This window comes from Dromiciops gliroides, chromosome 2 (genome assembly GCF_019393635.1).
Source record: "Dromiciops gliroides isolate mDroGli1 chromosome 2, mDroGli1.pri, whole genome shotgun sequence".
Lineage (NCBI taxonomy): Eukaryota > Metazoa > Chordata > Mammalia > Microbiotheria > Microbiotheriidae > Dromiciops > Dromiciops gliroides.
In genome coordinates, this window is record NC_057862.1 from 484,282,833 (window position 1) to 484,304,333 (window position 21,501).

The 21,501-nt window shown below is 34.2% G+C and overlaps 1 protein-coding gene across 2 annotated transcripts in view; it reads right to left on the minus strand.

Annotated features, from left to right (window-relative positions):
• Positions 1-21,501, minus strand: part of HEATR5B (HEAT repeat containing 5B) — a 132,339-nt gene that overhangs the window by 68,845 nt on the left and 41,993 nt on the right. For both annotated transcript variants that reach the window (XM_043982842.1, XM_043982841.1), the window contains 7 exons: positions 21,017-21,180; positions 20,022-20,197; positions 17,625-17,730; positions 15,748-15,938; positions 12,854-13,013; positions 9,411-9,600; positions 7,721-7,890 (listed from right to left, as the gene is read on the minus strand). In XM_043982842.1, coding sequence (XP_043838777.1) covers positions 7,721-7,890; positions 9,411-9,600; positions 12,854-13,013; positions 15,748-15,938; positions 17,625-17,730; positions 20,022-20,197; positions 21,017-21,180 — 1,157 coding nt within the window. The remainder of the gene's footprint in view (positions 1-7,720; positions 7,891-9,410; positions 9,601-12,853; positions 13,014-15,747; positions 15,939-17,624; positions 17,731-20,021; positions 20,198-21,016; positions 21,181-21,501) is intronic.

Consider the following 21,501-nt stretch of genomic DNA (forward strand, 5'->3'; position numbering starts at 1 on the left):
ATTGATATGCTTGAAAAAAGAAAATAAATATAGAGAATAAAATAAAAATAGAGAAGTTTGGGTGAGGGGTGGATTTGAGGGTAAAGGTGAATTATGAGAACATAACTCATGTTAAATTTCAGATGCCTATGGGACATCTAGTTCAAAATGTCCAACACCCATTTGGTGATGCAGGACTAGAGCTCAGGAGAGAGAGTAGGACTGAATTAATAAGTCTGAAAATCATCTGTGTAAAGACAGTAAATAAATTCAGAGAATCTGATGAGATCATCAAGTGAGATAAAAGCAAGAAAAAAGAAGAGGATCCAGGGGTAGCTAGGTGGCCCAGTGGATAGAGCACCAGCCCTGGAGTCAGAAGGACCTGAGTTCAAATCCGATCTCAGACACTTGATACTTCCTAGCTTTGTGACCCTGGGCAAGTCACTTAACCCCAATTGCCCCACCAAAAAGAAAGAAATAAACAAACAAATAAAAAAGATATCATGCTCTCCTTTAGGCGCAGTGGATAATACACTGGCCCTGGATTCAGGAGGACCTGAGTTCAGATCTAACCTCTTACTTGACACTTGACACTTGACATGTACTAGCTGTGTGACCCTAGGCAAGTCACTTAACCTGTATTGCCCCACCAAAAAAAAAAAAAAAAAAAGAGGACCCAAAACAGAGTACCGGGGGACATTCATAGTTAGTGGGTATGGCATGGATGAAGAACCAGGAAAGAATACTGAGTAAGAACACTGAGACAGTGAGATTGATAGGAGAAGAACTAGGAGGGAGAAAGGGAGATGGAGAAGGAAAGAGAGGGAGGAAGGGAAAGAGGGAGGGAAGGAGGGAGGGAAGGAGAGGGAGAGGGAGAGAAACCATGAGAAGAGATAGTATCCAGAAGGATGACAAAAAAAATCAAATGCTATACAGAGGTCATGATGAATGAGAAGGGAGAAACACCATTAATTTTGACAAATAAAAGATCACTGATAAATTAGGAAAGAATAATTTCAATTGGGGAATGAGATTAGAAGCCAAATTGCAGAAGGTTTCAGAAAAGAGTAAAACAGGAAGAAGTGGAAGCACCAATTGTAGATGACTTTTTCAAGAAATTTAGCTGAGAAGGGGAGACACACAGGATGATAACTAGGAAGCTGCCTTTACCACCATGCTCCAGTAGTCTTCTCTTTCTGTAAGATCCTTCTGTAACTCTGGCGTCTTTATTATTGGTCATTTATTCCCAGAACCTCCATTTTTTTTTTTAGTGAGGCAATTGGGGTTAAGTGACTTGCCCAGGGTCACACAGCTAGTAAGTGTTAAGTGTCGGAGGCTGGATTTGAACTCAGGTACTCCTGACTCCAGGGCTGGTGCTCTGTCCACTGCGCCATCTAGCTGCCCCCAGAACCTCCATTTTTAAAAAGAGTACCCAGGCTAGGGAGGGTCATTACTTCATTATTCTTTGGGCTTTGTTCCTGATTGCCTTCTCCACCATTGCCCAAATGTGGGAATTTCTCTTCTCTCCTCACCTCCTCCCATTTTTCAGCTTCCTTTTATGTAATGTCTTCTGTCATTAAAAAGTAAGCTACTCAAGAGCAGGGACTATCTTTCCTTTTGCTTTTATTTGTATCCCTAGTGATTAGCACAGTATCTGGCTTATAGTATAGTAAATGTTTAATAAGTGTTGTTGACTGGACTAGCAGGCATGGTAGGATACAGTGAGTGTTATAAGGGTGGGGGAGACTTGTTAGCAGCAGGGGAAAAACCAGTAGATAGGGAGAGACTAAAGATCAGAAAAAGAAAAAAATATTTCCAGGGAACTCTCCACATTCCATCAGAAGCTCTGCTTGATTTCCATTCCACAAAACATCATTCCCCAACCCTTGATTCCCTCTTTAGACACTCCTGCTCTTCAGCTTCCTTTTGTGTGTTGCCTTTCTCCATTAAATTGTAAGTATCTTAAAGGCAAGAACTGTCTTTCTTTTTTTTATTTGTATCCCTAACACTTAGCACAGTACCCAGCACAGATTAGGCACTTAATAAATGTTTATTGAACTTAGTGAATGATGATGAGGGCTACTGCTGGAGGGAATGGAATCAAGGACACATGTAATTTGTCAATAATATATGCCTTGACAAACAGAAAGGCATCACTGGAGAGTGAATGGAAGAAAGATATAAAAGGGATTATGTGAGATGGATAGGAGATAAGGATGAAGTCCTCAGCTGAAAGTGTGGAAGAAGGCTTGAGAAAAGGAAACAGTTTGAAACAAAAGTGCTGTGATGAATGGGATAGGGAATCAATTAGGGAGGAGTAATATCTGTAGTGAGGACCCAGGTAAGATTATCTAAACTAAGCCTGTAGTGGACAGATCACCATAGTTTTGTGATTTTCTAGTTCTATTCAGTAGGAGTGAAGGAGGAAATGAATGGTAGAAATAATTCAAGTCTGGGGTTTGGCAAGGTACAGTTAGTATGAGAACAAAAAAACAAGGGATTCAAGAATAGGAGATAATGTAGGGTTGAACTGATTCTCCAAGGGGTCAAGATTGGGATGGAAGAACACTACAGACAAAACAAAGGTAAAAGTGAAGGATAGTACTGAAGGGGAAAGGAAGTGGAAGTTACAGTGTCACAAAGAGTAGGTCTAGTTGGAAGGAAAGATAAAAGATTATGATCAGGTAAATGAAATTCAGAGTTCTTAAACAAAGTCAATAAACCTATTATAATAAGCCTACTATGTGCCAGGCATTGGCACTATCCAAAGCTAGGTACCAGGAATACAAATATGAAAAAGAAAAGTAGTCTCTGCCCTCAAGAAGGGCAATCTAATGTGGGAAGATAACCCACAAGAGAAAAATGCTACAAGGTGGAAAAGTCAAAGACTACCAAAATGAGTGCAGCCAAGAGTAAAATAAGATATCAAAGATGTCTCTATTGTCCCTCCTTAAATGGAGGTTGAAGAATTCATGGCTCTGCCCTCCAAACAGAGGGCGAGTTATATGTATTAAGGCTGATTGGTTCTTGAAAGATGATGAGATCTCCTAATGAGTTTATTGGGGGCATGGTGAAGTAGTCAAAGAAGTCCAAAATGAGTGAAACATGGAAGTAGAACACCTTAAGATTATGGCAAGATTGCAAGTATGACCATGCCTGTGTGTAGCTAACTGAGGTATAGTGGAAGAATTGGTTATGGGAGTTTAGTAGACTGAGGAATGGGGAAGAAGTTTGGGTATTTGAGGTATATAGAGTATATTCTATATGTCTATAGAAGAAGTCCCCAGGATGAGGAAAGGAACTGGAATATAAAAAAGACTGAGCAATAAAGTCACTAAGAAAGGCAAGAGAATGACCTGAGGTTAGTGGATAATTGCTACCAGATTCAGAATTAGATAATAAATTTGCTGAGGTTTTTTTGATTGTTTTTGTTTTTGTTTTGTGGGGCAATGAGGGTTAAGTGACTTGCTCTGGGTCACATAGCTAGTAAGTATCAAGTGTCTGAGGCCACATTTGAACTCAAGTCCTTCTGAATCCAGGATTCAGGGCTGGTGATTTATCCATTGCACCACCTAACTGCCCCATAGCTAATAAATTTGGATTGAAGAAGCCCAAAGGAGGACAGTTTCCTGACTGATAATGGCAGAGGGAGAATCTAGAAGAGCAAGGCGGAACAAGGAATATTCGGATGCCTTCACCACAGTGAACCAGTGAGTTAGATGATATGAATGAAAATGCAACCAGTACTGGAAAGGGAGACCAGGGATGTAGTGCTGTCAGAAGCAAGAGAGCAAGTGGTATAAGATCAAAGGAAGTTTGTTAATTACAGTGAAGACATACAGAGGGCATAGTGGAAGAGGCAGAAAATGTGGAGTGAGAAAGTGTTTGAGGAGAATGAGAATGATGGAGAGACAGCTGGAGTTAAAGTTCAATATTACAGGAAAGGGGAAAGTAGGAGACCGAAGGAATATGCTAACCATTGTGATATGAGTCTGGGCAGACTAGCAAGTCTGCTGCTCAAGGAAAATGGTTATAAGGTTCAAAGGCATCATCAGGAAGTTGTTTCACTTTTATCTTCCTCTATCCTCTCTCCATCCTTCCCCTAGAATATAAAGGATAATTCCCCTAGACTATAAAGGATGTTTGGAACTCTTTAAATGTTTAGCAAATAGAAAACTTAAACATATAGTAATATATTAAAAGCTAAGAGCCTTCTAGCATACTTTTAATATAAACAGTACATTTGAACCCCACCTCCGAAGCAAGAGAGAAGCAGAACTTTGGGAGTGGGGGAAGAGGAATGGTGAGTGTGTTTGTGTAGTTATATGTACAAATTATTAATCAGTTTAATATCTCCTTAGGTTTAATTCAATCGAGTAAACATTTCACTATTTTCTCCTCTGATTTTTAAATTTCATTTTTCTTTTAAAATGAAACTAGAGGTAGATTATATTGCTAGTACTCCTCATTCAATAAGTCACATTTATAGATGCCCAATATAATTTCAGACTCTATCAAGAAGGCCTAGGCTTGATTCAGTACCTAACTTTAAAGGGGCCTTTTTATTATTAAAATACAGTTATTGAAACCAATAGAAATGAACTTTAACTCCTAATAAGAAGTTATTTCCCACTGGACAACACAAAGGTGTAAATCCTAATAATACCTGCACTGGGAAATATCTCTGAAAACAAAAACTATAATTAAGAAATATTTAAAGCTGGCTGGCCAACAGCATCATGCTGAAAAATAGTGTTATTATTCCTAAAAATATAACTTTCCTAATGTACACTAAAACATTTCACATATTACTTTAATAATTTTAAGATTTATGGGGGCAGCTAGGTGGCACAGTAGATAAAGTTACTCAGGAGTACCTGAGTTCAAATCTGACCTCAGACACTTGACACTTACTAGCTGTGTGACCCTGGGCAAGTCACTTAACCCTCAGTGCCCTGCAAAAAACAAAAAAAATTTTAAATAAAAAATTACATTAAGATTTACTTTTGTAACCTTGGTAAAACACTTATTACTACTAATACCATGAGTTTAGAACCAACTTTAAAATGTCATTGGAAATAATTACAATACTTGGATATGAGCCAAGACAAGAAAACACTGGAAGATCTTGCATTTGTCTAATATACACAGAAAAAGAAGTGGTTTCCAGTAATTTAAAGATTTCAGATGTGCAAAGTAGGAATTTTTTTCTGAAGAAAAATTCTCTAATTAAGCTAAAAACTTTTTCCTCAAAAGACTTTAGCAAACTCTTAATTTTATATCAAATAGAAAATACTCCATATGAAAGTAGATAAAGAGTTTGCTTACAAAAATTGTCAAGAATATATGAGGATTTGGGGCTGCTAGGTGGCACGGTGGATAAAGTACTGGCCCTGGATTCAGGAGGACCTGAGTTCAAATCCAGCCTCAGCCACTTGACACTTATTAGCTGTGTGACCTTGGGCAAGTCACTTAACTTTCATTGCCCTACCTCCCCCAAGATAATATATGAGGATTTAAACAAAAAAAATTATTTCTCCACATATATACAATAATTTTGAAAAGATCAAAACAACTTTTTTGGAATTCATATAGTATGTAAAATACTAAGTTGGGGCAAAAATGAATCTCATTTTCTAAAACGATGGTATCCTTTAAAAAATATTATAGTATAAAATATTCAGTAGCATTTTAGAGAGCAAATATGATGATTCCTTAAATAATCATAAAAATAAGAGTTGTGTTAATAATTTGTTAAGCTTATAAACAAATTAATGTTCAAAATTATCAATTTAATGTAAGTGAAAACAAAAAAGGAAATACTAGAGTATTAGATTATAATACATTAGGGTTATAATGCTAATTTTAACTATATCACTAGTCTTGAGCACCCATCAGTTATTGCCTAACATAGACTGTTTAAAGACAAAAAACCAAACACAAAGAAGTCATGAAAATGCCCTGTCTAAGCTGTCATTTTCATTCTAGTCAAAGTTACTTGGCAGTCAAATCATATAATGCATCACTCTGGTAAAAAGTTAATAACCATTAAAAAACTAAGAGTGAAAACAGGTTTCTTCAACAAATCACACCTCTATGCTATTTGAATGTGAGTTTAGAAATCAGAACTTTACATCTAAGTGGGAAAATATCCAAATAGTCAGGAGGAAATAGAGAGGACAGAGCATGAAAAGAAAAAGGATTTGAATATAAGAATGTCTGTAGGAGGGGGGCAGCTAGATGGCGCAGTGGATAAAGCACCGGCCCTGGATTCAGGAGTACCTGAGTTCAAATCCGGCCTCAGACACTTGACACTTACTAGCTGTGTGACCTTGGGCAAGTCACTTAACCCCCATTGCCCCACAAAATTAAAAAAAAAAAAAGAATGTCTGTAGGAATGATCTCATTAATTCACTCAGGAAATAGCATTTAAATACATTAATTGTAATCACCATTGCATAACCATTTGTAGTTAATAGTATAATCTACTCTCAATGCGCTCAAAATTTTTTTCTATGGAAAAAAGTCAGAAAGAAAAGCATATAAGCATGGCTAGTAAATGACCATGAGAAAACCAACTACTGGTAAAAATATATACTACAGAATCTAATGAGTCTTTTCATTATCCACAATGATACTGAACACATCTTATTGAATAATAGGCAAAAGATAGAAACACAATAGGCAGGAGTAAAATTTTTGGATAATTTTCCCCCTGTGGCTCTTTTCAGCTATGTCAGTGACAACTGTGGAAAGATAGTAGCAAAGGTTAAAAGTACAAGGATAAACTTTTAAATGACTTAAAGATTATTTTAGAAGGTATCTGATAAATGTTCAACATCCTAAAGGAGCATAAGAGGATCCAGCAAGACCAGTCATTAAAAAAGTAACCCAAATCAAAAAACCAACAAAAAAGGGCAACTTATAATCTTTCAGTGGTCTTTGACTCTTTGTGCCCTCTTTGCCATTTTTCTTTATCCCAATTAACTACTAACTTCTATGGATTCTATCTCCAAAAAATTTCTTCCACAAACATGACCACTACTCTAGTTCAGGCCCTCATCACCATTCCCCTAGACGATTTTAACATCCTTACAGGGCTCCCTGCTTCTAGTTTCTTCCTCCTCCAATCTATTCATCACATGGTTGCCAAAATAATCTTCCTAAACCAGGTTCAGTGGTCAACTAATTTGAAACTGTTTAAAAAAAATGTATAAACTCCAAATTATATAGAAAATATTAATGGAAATTTTGCTTTAAGAAATGGAACTTAAAGTCTTTATAACAATTTTTGTTATAATAAATCTCATGATCATTGCTTAGTATTATAGCTAACAGAATGTTAGGACATTCAAACAATAGCATGCTCTAACTTGACAATGAAAAGATTTAAAAACAACATAGTAGACAACAGCTTGTCAAAGAATCAGAAACAGAAGCCATAAAATATAACCCTTTATCAAGAAACAATACTACAACTAACCATCCCTCAAAGTTTTAGGAAGTAGCAGAGTCTGGAAAGCAAAAGACTTAGTCAAGACAGATTTGGGATGTCAACTGAAACATTTCCTAAAAGGCAAAGCAACTTTAGAAAGTGAGGAAAGTACCAGGAATGAGTTAATGGATGATATATTGAAGCTGAGAGCTAGAATTTAGAAATCATGAGAATTAACCATTTTTTTCTAAGTAAATAAATTTTTGGACTTGCAACACAAGCAAATCAAAAGTGTTTTATACTTACACAAAGACTAGGAACCAGACTAGACAGATTGACATGCCGTGGTGCAAACATATGTAGCTGTTGAAGGCAAGATATGGCAGCTGCTTGAACAAGAGAATCTGAATGGTCTTGTGTTATTGCACAACCAACCAAACAAGAAGAGCGGATTGTTGAGATTGTTGCTCCATTCCCTAATCACACGTACAAGAGAAAATTTTGAAAAATACAATTATTTGATTAGACTCATCACAAAAATTATTAAAGAAAATTATATTTTATCATGAAAGGATTCACAAACCACTTTACTGGGGGTAGCAAACTTTATTTAAAAGGTAGAAAATATCTCTGATAAAGTTCTAATTTGTTAGATGCATAATAAATCTAATTTTAGATTTGACTTCTGGAAAAAATTGTACTATTTTTTTTTTTTGGTGGGGCAATGAGGGTTAAGTAACTTGCCCAGGGTCACACAGCTAGTAAGTGTCAAGTATCTGAGGCTGGATTTGAACTCAGGTCCTCCTGAATTCAGGGCCAGTGCTTTATCCACTGCGCCACCTAGCTGCCCCCAAATTGTACTATTCTTTAACCCCTTTACCATCTTATCTGAAAAAAATCTGAACAGCACCAAAAGCTGTTTAGCTACATAGCCTGCAAAATTAATGAATGCTACTGCTGATTCATCTTGACCCTAAATTTCAACAAATGTCAAATGGAATGTGTATAGAGACAATGAGTAAAAGAAACCATATTATATGTCATAAATAATGCTAAAGAAAATATTCTAAAGAGTAAACACATTTAAACCATCTGCCTAATATAAAGAAAACAGTTTATGAAAGGAAACGGCCTAAGTGGAAAATTACAATTTTGTATACTGTTCTGATATAGGTATGAGTGTTTAATAGGGTGGGGGGGAGGGGAGGAGAAAAAGAGAGGAGAGGGAAGAGGTAGTGGGAAGGGTAGAGAAGAGAGGATGAAGAAGGAGAAAGAAGAGAAAGAAGGAAAGAAAAGACTATTTCATTATCAAAAACATTTATTAATCATGAATGCTTAATAAATATTTGGCATTATCCTTGTGAGAGAGGATCTAAAAATTACAAGTTCAAATATTTCTCCAAATTCTACAAATCTGTCTTATATAATCTTTAAGGAAATATTAATCATATTTTTTCTTTCAAAGAGTTCTCAATTTATTAACAATAATAGCTAAAATACATTAGTACTTTAAGGTTTATAAAGTACTTTATATATTTCATTTGATTTTCACAACAACCTTGTGAGGTAGGTACTATTGTTAGCCCCATTTTACAGATGAAGACACTGAGGCCAAGAGCAGCTAAGTAACTTGCTCTGTGTCACACAGAACTAGAGTCAATATAAAGCTCAATATCCTTGTTTTCAGATGAAAAACTGATGTTGTGGTAAAATGACTGACCCAAGATTACACATTTCCCAATAACCAGAAATCTTTCCACAAAAATGTCTTTCTTCCCCTCTTTAACAAAGAATTGTCACCTTAAAATATAATTGATTCATTTTACATTTAGAGTCAATTTACATTCAAAATAAGATGCTACATAGACACTGTGTATTTCCAGTGTTCTATGAAATAGTTATGAAACCTCAAATTAATATGAGGCTGAGAACAAGAGTTTTGAAAAGGGAGGTTAATGGTCTTTTTCTTGAACATCAAAATTTGAAATGCACTTACCCTGCAGTTCAGGTCCAACTGTGGTTATTATAGCACCTAAACATCGACCCAAACACTGATGAACTTCTGTATGTGAAGGCGGAACTGTCAATAGCAATGTGAGAACTAGAGACAAAGTTGGTTCAACATAGCCACGATACATTGGCCCACTAGAATCCACTATCAAAGCAAGTGAATGAAGAGACCAGGTCTGAAAACAGAGGAAAACATTTAACTTTATTTGAGGTACCATATTAGTATATGTTAAACTGATTGCTTACAATCCACCCCATGATGTAACGGAAATAACACTACGTTCCTGAGTGTTATATCAATATAGAAAAAGCTTTAACAGCTTTTACCAAACTACAAAGGCTTCAAGCATAGGTCCACTGATAGATTGGGTATCTATTGTCTGAAGACCAGCCTAAATAATTTTGGAGAGGTTCATCACCAAGTTGGGTAGAGGTTGATAAATTTTTTGTCCACAGACACTTTAATAGACTAATTACTAAATTGTAGCTAAATTGTGATCTGGATAAATAGAGGAAGCGGTACCATAGATTAAATTAAAATCTTGGAAGTACTAAAGTACTTTGTAAAAAACTAATCTTAATAATTATTAATATTCATACAAGTCTTACTATGTGCTATGCACTGTGATAAGGGCTTACAATTATTATTTCATTTGATCCTCACAACACCCTGGGAGTAGGTGCTATCATTATCCCCATTTTACAGATGAGGAAACTAAGGCAAACAAAGGTAAAGTGACCTTAAAGAGCGTCACACAGTGAGTATCTGAGGCCATATTTGAATTCAGGTCTGCCTAAAATATCATTCTGAATTATATGCCAATACATCTGATAATCTAAGTGAAATGAATGAATATTCACAAAAATACAAATTGCCCAGATTAACAGAGGAAGAAATAGAATCTTAAATAAGCCCATCTTAGAAAAAGAAATTGAACAAGCCATTAATGAACTCCCTAACAAAAAATTTCCAGGGTCAGTTGGGTTCACAAATGAATTCTACCAAATATTTAAAGAACAATTATTAATGAACACAATTATAATATACTTACAATAACTATTAATGAACACAATTACAATATACCTTTCACACAAAGTCAGATCTAAACAACTGGATAAATAACAATTGCTCATGGGTAGGCTAAGCCAATATAATAAAAATGACAATTCTACCTAAATTAATTTACTTATTCAATGCCATACCAATAATTAAACTACCAAAAAACTATTTTGTAGAGGTATAAATGAATTCCCAAAGAAAAACCCAGAAGCAGATGAATTTACAAGTAAATTCTGCCAACCGTTTAAAGACCAACTAATTATTTTTTAACAACATTAATTCTTTTAAAAATAAAGAAAGTATCCTACAAAATTGCTTCTGTGACATAAATATGGTCTTGATACCTAAACCAGGAAGAGTAAAAATAAAAAATTATTGATCAATTTCCCCAGTGAATATTGATAACATAAATTTTACATATAAGGTATTTTATTTTTTTTTTCCGTTACATGTAAAGATAGTTCTCAACTTTTGTTTATACAAGCTTTACAATTTCAGATTTTTCTCTCTCCCTTCCCTCCCTCCCCCCTCCCCTAGACAGCAGGTAATCTGATATAGGTTTTATATATATATATATATATATACATATATATATATATATATACACACATAATAACATTAATCCTATTTCTGCATTAATCCTGTTATAAGAGAAAAAAATCAGGGCAGTAATGCAAAACCTCAAAATAGAAAAAAAAAAAACAGCACCCAAAACAAAAGAAATAGTATGGTTCAATCAGCATCTATACTCCACAGTTCTTTTTTTTTTTTTCTTGAATTTGGAGATCCTCTTCTATCATGAGTTCCCTGGAACTCTTCTGTACCATTGCATTGGTGAGAAGAATATAGTCCATTACAGTAGGTCAACACTCAATGTTGATGATACTGTGTACAATGTTCTTCTAGTTCTGCTCATCTCACTCATCATCAGCCCACGCAAGACCCTCCAGGTTTCTCTGAACTCCTCCTGCTCATCATTTCTTACAGCACAATAGTATTCCATTGTATTCATATACCACAACTTGTCCAGCCATTCCCCAATGGATGGGCACCCCCTCAACTTCCAATTCCTTGCTACCACGTAAAGAGCAGCTATAAATATTTTTGTACATGTGGGTCCCTTTCCCCTTTCCATGATTTCTTCGGGAAAAAGACCTAAAAGTGGAATTGCTGGGTTAAAGGGTATGCACAGCTTTATCGCCCTTTGGGCATAATTCCAAATTGCTCTCCAGAATGGTTGGATCAGTTCACAGCTCCACCAACAATGAATTAGTGATAACATAAATTTTAAATAAAACAAGTCACAAAGATTGTATACTATAATGTGGGAGTAAAGAATTAGAAACTGAAGGAATGCCTATCAATTAGGAAATGGCTGAACAAATGACATCATATGAATATGATGAAATACTTTTGTGCTGTAAGAAATGATGGAGATTGTTTTCAGGAAAATCTGAGAAGACTAGTATGAAATGAACTTAGACAAAGTAAAGTGAGAAGAACCAGTAGAATAATTTATACAGTAACAACAGTATCATAAAAGATCATCAATTATGAATGACTTAGGAACTCTGATAAACAATGACTACCTACAATTTCAAAGAAGTCATGACATACACTATCCATTGCAAGATAGAAAACTGATGGACTCAAAAGTGCAGAATGAAGCATGTTTTCTTTTCTTTTGCTTTTTTTTGTTTGTTTTTTTAGACATGGCTAAGCAGAAAATTTTTTGCAAGAGCATAAACATTTTTAATGAGTTTTGTTTTTCCTGCTTTTTCAATGGGTGGCATAGAAAGGAGAGTCAGAATTTGGAACTGAAAATAAAATTGAATTTTAAAAAAAGAAACTATAATTAGTAAGATTTTATTAGTACTAAACTGTTATTTGAAATTTTAGACAATAACAATAACACAGGCTTACAAATCAAAGCCAAAATTGAATAGGATCACAGAATTTTAAAGTAGTAAGGAACCTCTGAGATCAATTAGTTAAAACAAATTACTTTACGGGCAAAGAAATTAAGTCAAAGTAGATAACATGATTTACCAAGGTCACACAGCCAGCTAGTGGCAGAGAAAGGGAGGAATAGAACACAAAAAGAATCCCGATATTCATTTAACACAAAGACTCAAATGATACAAAATTTTTGGGTCAATGAAAGCACTCTACAATTTCTCAAATTAGATACAGCCTTATCTCTTTCTCCTTTTTTGCTTCTGGAATCAGTTTGTCGTCCATAAGTTATATCTGACCAATATATGTGCAATGATGGTGGAAATCTGCATTTTCATTACAATATATTGAAAAGCTTATAATTTGGCAGCAAAAAGTATCTTTTTAAAAACAATTTTAAAATTACACTGTACCTGGACTTCAGGTGAAGTACCATCTTGTGCCAGTGCTAACAGAATACTAACACTAGTCTTGAGGTGTTGTCCTGATCCTATCCCCCCAACATATCGATGCAGACAGCCAAGAGCCAATGAATGGCCAGTTCGGGAAACAACATCTCGAGCAGATTTTAATCTGAAAAAAAAAATTACATTTAAGGTGATTATTTGTAGAGCCAAAATTGGGAAGAATTTTAGAGAAGTGGTATATGATATATGAGCAAAAAAAGAAGTAATGTAGTATCAGTCAGTAGTAATCAAAAGAGTCCAAGTGCTTGATCAGTTTCCACAGAACTTTTTTAAAAATTTATTTGCGCTATCTCTTTGTCCTAATACATGGTCAATTTTTGTGAAAGTTCCAACTGGTGCTGACAGGTAGACATAGATAGTTATGTAATAATAATATCTCTATGTTTGACTTGGAAAAATTTAACAAAAATATAAGCAAAAATACCCAATGTAGAAGTGAATAAATTTATGGCTAAAATAGAGCTAAAGACTTATAATATCTTCTGAATGAGACTGCTAAAAAGATACATACCTGTCAGCATAACTATACATATACCCTACATTCTATGTAGTAGACATTTAAGCTAAAATGGAATAGTCAATATTCCATTTTCTGCCTCTGTGTATTTGCATGAGCTGTCCATATGCCTGGAATGTACTTCTTTCTCATTTCTGCTTCTTAGAATTCTTATTTTACCTTAAGACTCAGTTTAAGGTACAATCTAGTGAAGCCTTACTTGATACCCTTTATTACCACTGTTAGTGTGGGAGTTAGTTACTCTTTTTTACCACATTTACTTGTATATATATTATATCCTCTCCTTCTCCAACCTCAGTAGAATATAAGCTCTATGAAGGTAAGGATTATTTCTTTTTTTTTCTTTGTGTACCAGCCCATGGTTTTTTAAGTTGTATACAACTGTTCATGACCCCATTTGGGGTTTTCTTGGCAAAGATGCAGGAGCAGTTTGCCATTTCCTTCTCCAGTTCATTTTACAGACAAGGAACTAAGGAAAATAGGGTTGTGTCTTACTCAGGATCTCACAGATACTAAGTATCTGAGGTCAGATTTGAACTCAGGAAGATGAGTCTTCCTGACTCCAATCCCAGAACTATCCACTGAGCCACGTAATTGTCCCACAGAATTGTACATCACTCTCAACTTTATAAGAAAGGGTCAAATGACCAACAAGTAAACTGACAGGGATATGTTTAGCAAAGCAAGTTTCAGAATGGGGATTAGTTACTCTTTTAGGCCTATGTCTCACACTTTTTCCATAGCTACATCTACAGCACAATAAAAAACTGATGTTAATAATGGTGACAATGAGTCATGAAGAAAAGATTAAAACAATTCCACATACTATAGGCAGGGAGATGTAAAATATAAAAAGATTGATGTAAAGTATTAAAAAGATTTTCATTTTTAATAGGTTAAATTGAAGCTCTAGGATTTAGATTAATACTCCAGATATCTAGAAAATATGCTTAACCAGATCAACTCATATAACACCAAATAACTGGGTAGTTATTCTTTTTGTTTTGTTTTGTTTCTGACTTCATTATATTCTGGTCAGGGTAAAATGATACTATACTTTACTATTGTCCTGTCATATTTCTGAAAGTAAAGGATAACAGTGAGTTATCAGAAGTACTAGAACTAGATCTTGTTAACTCCCTAATAATAACATATTTATGTGGTACTTTAATGTTTACAAAGAGCTTTTTGTCACAACCCTGGGAAGTAGGTAGTACAATTATTATTACTGACATTTTATAAATGAGGAAACAGACTCAGGTCAAGTGGCTTGTCTAGAGTCACAAAGATATTTAGCATTAAAAGTCAGAATTGGAAATGGGTCTCAACTCCTGAGTCTAATGCTCTCCTCAATATGACACAGTGACTTTATGACATTTTGCTGTATCCTGTATCAATAGCTGATATTTTTTATGTAGTTCTTAAAAAAATAAAGTTTGCAAAACAGTTTACATAAGACTTCATTTTGTCTTCATAATAATTCTGTAAAGCCTTTATTACAGGTATGATCCCATTTCATGGATGATAAAACTGAAATTTCTAAGTACAGTGCTCTTTTTCACTGTAACACCCTTTCCTTCCTCTTCTCTAAAACAGTAAGGTTTTACAATAACTCAAGTACACTGCAGCTAATAATCTTAATTCAAATACTTCAACTATTACTTATCCTTGTGTATTCTTATTAAGTCCTCTATGTAAGTAGTTGCTTGGTTGGCATTTGGGAAATCTCTACTGATGACATCTAATCCACTTAACTATCCTTGTTTAACTACCTGCTGGATATGCTTCTCAGATACTGTGTTCTATTTCCAAGATCAAGGAAGGTAAAGAAGCTAACTTAGGGCACTGTTCACAGGAAAGATGAATAGACCAGACAGTTTCCTAACTCCTGGTAAATAAGGTTTTCACAATGTAGCTTTATTATTTTTAAGTTAATTCCAATATTATATATACCAACAACCAGTTATAAGCCAAATATAAATTATTTTATTATATTTACTATTTTAAATTATTCATCCCTCTGTTTCCTGTAATTATTATAAATATTTAAATTGTAACTAATTTCACCTTGTAGATAGACTCTTTCATTCTCTCTTATCTAATAGAATGCCATTAAACTGGATAGCGGAATTTTCCTGCCCACCAAAAGTACACTATCTCTCTATCTCTGAAGTTTAGTCAATTAATTGTGGAAACACAAAAATATTACCACTTGCCTTCAGGTTATAGAGAAACAATGGGCAATTTCTTAAGTTTTGATTATTCAAATGATCTTTGTTTATGTGAGAAACTTACTTCTTGGTAAAAAAAAACAAAAACTTACTTGTCAAAGCTATATTGAGCCATTCTAGCAATGAAAGTTGCTTCTCCAACCACTTGAGCCATTCTTCCAAGGGCTTCTCCAGCTGCACATCTTAAAATGGGATTTGGATTATCAAGAGCACCCATAACCAATGTCAGAGCAGATTTACGAACTTCCTCAGGTCCTAAAGTGCTTTTGTTTTCAGCTAAGCCCTATGTGAATTTTTAAAAAATCCAAAATACAAATTGAAATAGAAAAATAAACCACATTGCAATATTTGCATGTATGTAGATTACTTCATTAGGTGGATCTTCTTCAACCACATTATTTTAAAACATCCTCCTCAGCATCATTTTGAAACACACAGATAGTAACACTCTATGTGAATTCTCAAATAACCAAACCTGTATGAACCTGAAATTTAGGGTTATTGCCCAGAAGATCTCAATCTCTCTTAATTCCAGTGCATTCCCTTTGTTGATTTTCTATTGATCCTGTAGAGAGCTTGCTTCTACACAAGTGTTTGCATGTTGTCTCCCCATTAGACTGTGAGCTCCTCAAGGGCAGGAACTATCTTTTGCCTTTCTTTGCATTTCTAGCACTCATCACAAGTGCCTGGCATATAAGAGGCACTTAATAAATACTTACTGATTGATTAACTTGTCTACAAAAACAACTTTGGCAAACAAAGCAATGCATAGTTAACTTGTTATATAACTAAATGTTTCCGTCCATGCTAATCCTTTACAAAGAAAACAATCTAAATAAGAAATTTTCCATTAAAATATCGAAAAAATGCCAAGAATAAAGGATAACAATGTCATTTAAGTATGTATAGTGCATATATGAGAAAATAACAGATGAACCATCACCTTAGTATAATACTGTTGTGAACAATTTAAATTATCTTTCCTTCTTGCAATCAGTTATCCTTGTTCCTCAGGAACTAAGACTCAGTCTTGTCTGACTCTGTGTCCGTATTTGGGGATTTCTTGGCAAAGATATTGGATTAGTTTGCCATTTCCTTCTCCAGCTAATTTGACAGATGAGGAAACTGAGTCAAACAGGGTTAAGTGACTTGAGTAGGGTCATACAGTCAGAATATGAGGTCAGATTTGAACTCAGGAAGAAGAGTCTTCCTGACTTCAAGCCCAGGGTTCTACCCACTGCACTACCTAGCTGCCAGTATGACCTTAGACAAGTCAAGGCTCTCTGAGCCTCACTTTCCTTATCCATAAAATGAAAGTGCTGAACTCAATGATTTCTAAGGTCCCTTGAAACTTAAAATTTATGGTCCTATAAGCCTAATTAAGTAAACTATATCCCACTTTCTTTTTTGTTTGTTTATTCGACAGCAGAAACTGTTTTGGTTTTGGGGGGGTTTTTTGTGAGGCAATTGGGATTAAGTGACTTGCCCAGGATCACACAGCTAATAAGTGTTAATTGTCTGAGGCTGGATTTGAACTCAGGTACTCCTGACTCAAAGGTCAGTGCTCTATCCACTGCGCCACCTAGCTGCCCCATAGAAACTGTTCTTTGATATTCTATTTTCTTACAATTAAAAGTAAATCATAGGGGCAGCTAGGTGACGTAGTGGATAGAGCACCGGCCCTGGATTCAGGAGTACCTAAGTTCAAATCCAGCTTCAGACACTTGACACTTACTAGCTGTGTGACCCTGGACAAGTCACTTAACCCCAATTGCCTCACCAAAAAAAAAAAAGTAAATTATAATATACATGATACAGTATAAAATATAGACTATTCAAGTACTATCAATCTGCTTGAATGTAGTTTAATTAGATGTATGATTAATCACAACATGTTAAATTATTTAAAAGTATGACCTTATCACTCAGATTAATAACTACAAACTAGTATTTTTGGTGCCAATATTACCTTTAATGCACTGAGAACAGCAGTGAAAATATTAAGTTGTACAGCCTGCTGACGAACACCTTTAGCCTGTTTGACACACTCAGCAAAATGATCCAGCATCTGCAATCTGTAATATCGGAATAAAGATCTTTAAAAATTCATCTTATGCAAAAACAGTGCTCATGGAATAAGCTTAAGTATGAACTAACTTTAAACAAATAACATCCCAGAGTGCCTTTTTTCATTTCTTTCTCATTGTCCTCAGATCTGGATCTGAACTAGCCTTACTTAAAATCCATGTTACTCCTAATTCAAGCAATTCAGCAGTCAAAATACTAAACTTCAATTGCTAATGAGTGCTATGAAAGAACAATAACCATAAAAATACCCATATTGTGTTTTCAAGATGTTTCACCTCAGATACAAAAACTACATTGCTCCTACATATTGTACCCTCACTTCCTTTCTGCAGAGTTTGATTTACTTTTGGCTCAGGCCAAGAGACGCAACTTTAGTTACTGACTAAACCCTGGAGAAGGGTGATGAGGACTTGAAGGAAGAAAAAGGTTTTGTATATTTCTCAAGTTGAAGAAATAAGGATAACAGTTTAAGAACAAGGAAAATTCTTTTAGGCTATTTTGTCTAAAGAGCAATGAGACAGTTTCAAGTACTACTAAGAAGAAGAAAGCTGACATCTAATATTTTACCACCTACCAAGTCAAACACTAACTCTGGGCAAAAACAACCCTGAAAAATCAGGCACAGTTCTAGATTCATTATGATCTATGAGATCCCTACCCCTAGTCAATGATCCCCAGAGATGAAGATGATTCAGGGACAACCTTAGGTATTCTGGGTAGGCCTTGGGTCCCAAATCAAATAAGTCTTTATATCAGTAATAAAAATACCAAGCTAGTCTCCAGAAAGACCTTCACCCAGGGCCACTTTGAGTTAGTTAACTTCTACAGTTTACTCAAACCTAAACATAAACAAATCGGTTTCTATAGGTGACATGTCGGGCATTATTCAACCCCAACTTTCTGCTTCTAAATGGGATTATTATAAAGTCTCAGTACTTTTTTTTCATAAAAAGGCAGATTTGTACATTATGATTTTTACTAGATTCAGGAGGCTTGTCCCAATTTTTTGTAAGTAACTAGCTGTATGACTTTGAATATGTTATATAATCTGAGCCTCAAATTTACTCTACTATAAAATAAAACTTTTCCAAAAAGAAGGGCTGACATTCTTCTAAGTAAACGGTTTTGACCACCAAATATGGGATAGTTTTTGTCTATTTTTTAACATGCTAGATTCCTAACCTTTTTTGTGTAATGAATCATTTTGGCAGTTTGTTGAAGTTCATGGACCCTATCTCAGAATGACTTTAAACACATAAAATAAAATATATGGGATTAAAAAGAAAACCAATTATATTGAAATAAAGTTATCAAGATATTTATGACTTTCTGGGGGAATAAAATCAAAGTTTCATATTTTAACTATATCTTCCTCATATCAATAGCTCTAAAAATCAAATAACCAAGCAATAATTACATACTATATTTTATAAACAAAGATGATGCTACTAATCCATTTATGGTAGAGTTTTAGTTTTGAATAACAGTGACAGATTTATTTGCATTGATCCATATACACTCCATTCTTGTGACCACTAATACAAATATGCAAAGTAAGTGATTAAGTTTATCATATAGTGTTATGAATAAGCAAAGATAACTGTCCTACACTAGGAGGGAGCCCATAATTTTACTTTCCCCTCATCATTATCACATCCTAACCAAATAAGTCATAACCATAAGCAAGAAATAATTCAAGTGATTAACAAGAATTAATATACAGGCATTTATAGGTTCTAGTAATCCAATCTAATTAAAACAGTGCCAAAAATGAGTTACTACCACATATGATAAATGTTCAAAATACATATGCTGTGAAATTTATGTGAAAGTATATAACAGAAAACACAATGGAAAAAGAAAAATTTAAATATCAAAAAATTGCACTGAATTTTATATCAATTAAACTTTCCCTAAGAGAACTTCTTCATTCTTTAACTTTTTCAGTGCAGAACACAATTTAGCAAACTCTTTCAGGGTAATCACTTGAATTAACAGGCTACTCTCAAAGTGGTAGCCAAAAATCCTAATTGATTTTTCTTTTCTTTTCTTTTCTTTTTTTAATTCAATTTTCTTTTATTTTATTTTCAGTCTAACAGATTTTCTAAAGTACTGTAATTGATTTTTTTTTCATAATAACAAATTTTTAACATGGTTTCAAATAATATGAAATTTATATTTAGTTTGCTAAAACTGAGTCTTTAGAATAATCTGAATTTAAGACTAGTAATTATTTGGAATAATTACAAAAACTAATTTTACTTTCATTCATACTAACCGGTGTTTATAAGAAACGTGAGGAAACACTACACCAAAGAGAGCAACAGAAGCATCAATGACTGAGACTCCAAGGGGAAGAGGACCAGGAACAGCTTCACCAGCAGGTATTCGTAAATAAATGGAGGATGGGTCATGCTCTAAAGCACCACTACCAGATGCACTATTTGGCTGGAGCTGCAAAATAACCAAATAAAAATTTTGTAAAACTTTTTTTTTTGAAATATGCTTTCTAAAATCATGGAAAAGATGGGGAGTTAGTAAAATGTATAAATTTTTTTTTTATAAATAAGAGTCAGACCTTTTAAAAGATTAGGATTTATTTTTGCTATGATTCTAAAATTGCTTTTAAACATCCTAACTCAACACATCATCAAAATGCCATCTGAAGCAATTTGAAGATTTTCAGCAACTTTTAAACAGCTACTGATAGGGTATGTTACACGACTAAAAATTGAAAATTTACCCATTTACCCAAATCTTAAACCTTGATATATATATATATATATATATATACATACATATATATATACACACACACACACACACACACACACACACACATATATATATATATATATATATATATATATATATATATATATATATATATATATATATATATATATATATATATATATATATGTCCTTCAAAAACAAGGCCCCTCCAAAACCCTCCTTCCAAAATCCTCTTCCCATCCCTGCCCCTGGCACAGGGATGGGAATAATTTTGCTGCAGCTGCCAAAGCCTAAATTTAAAGCAAAATGAGTAATTGGAACAACTTCCAATTCTAGGGTTAGAGATGCTTATCTGCACTACAATGGCTCAACCATCAATTACCAGGACATTATCTTTAGGTGTCAAGACAGCTTAAGTCTTGGTTCATCTTAAATTTGTTTTCTGTTTAAGTAACAATGTAAAGTCATACAAAACCACTTTTGAATGACTGATCTCTTTTTAAAAAGGATGACATTTTTTCTTTTATGATTTACTACCTGATCTTCAATTGATTTATGATCAGTTTCTTGAAGCCAGGAACCAAGAAGAACACTGTCATCATAATGGCAGAGAGATCTTAGAAGGGAGGTAGTTGTATTGGCAGAGTTATCTGTCAAAGTAAATTCAGCCACCAGCTCCCTAAGAAGAGCATTAAAAGATCCTAAAAAACAGAAATACATATTAGGAAGCAAAAAATACCTTTATTACTATATAAAAGTAAGCTTAGATGTATTCTAGCAATAAAGTGATTCTAGAGTAATACTACTTTGGACAATTGACATTAAATAAATAAATTATTCCTCCCTTTAGATTGCTACAATCCTTTATTATTCAATTTTTAAAAAATAATTCTCAGTGCAATGAGAAACTGACACTTTTAAAATTATCTACAATAATGGAACTTCTTTCTAGTTGATTATCTTAATATATATTTTGATCTAATATGGTCAATCTTTTAAACAATCAAAAAAAATTCCAAAAA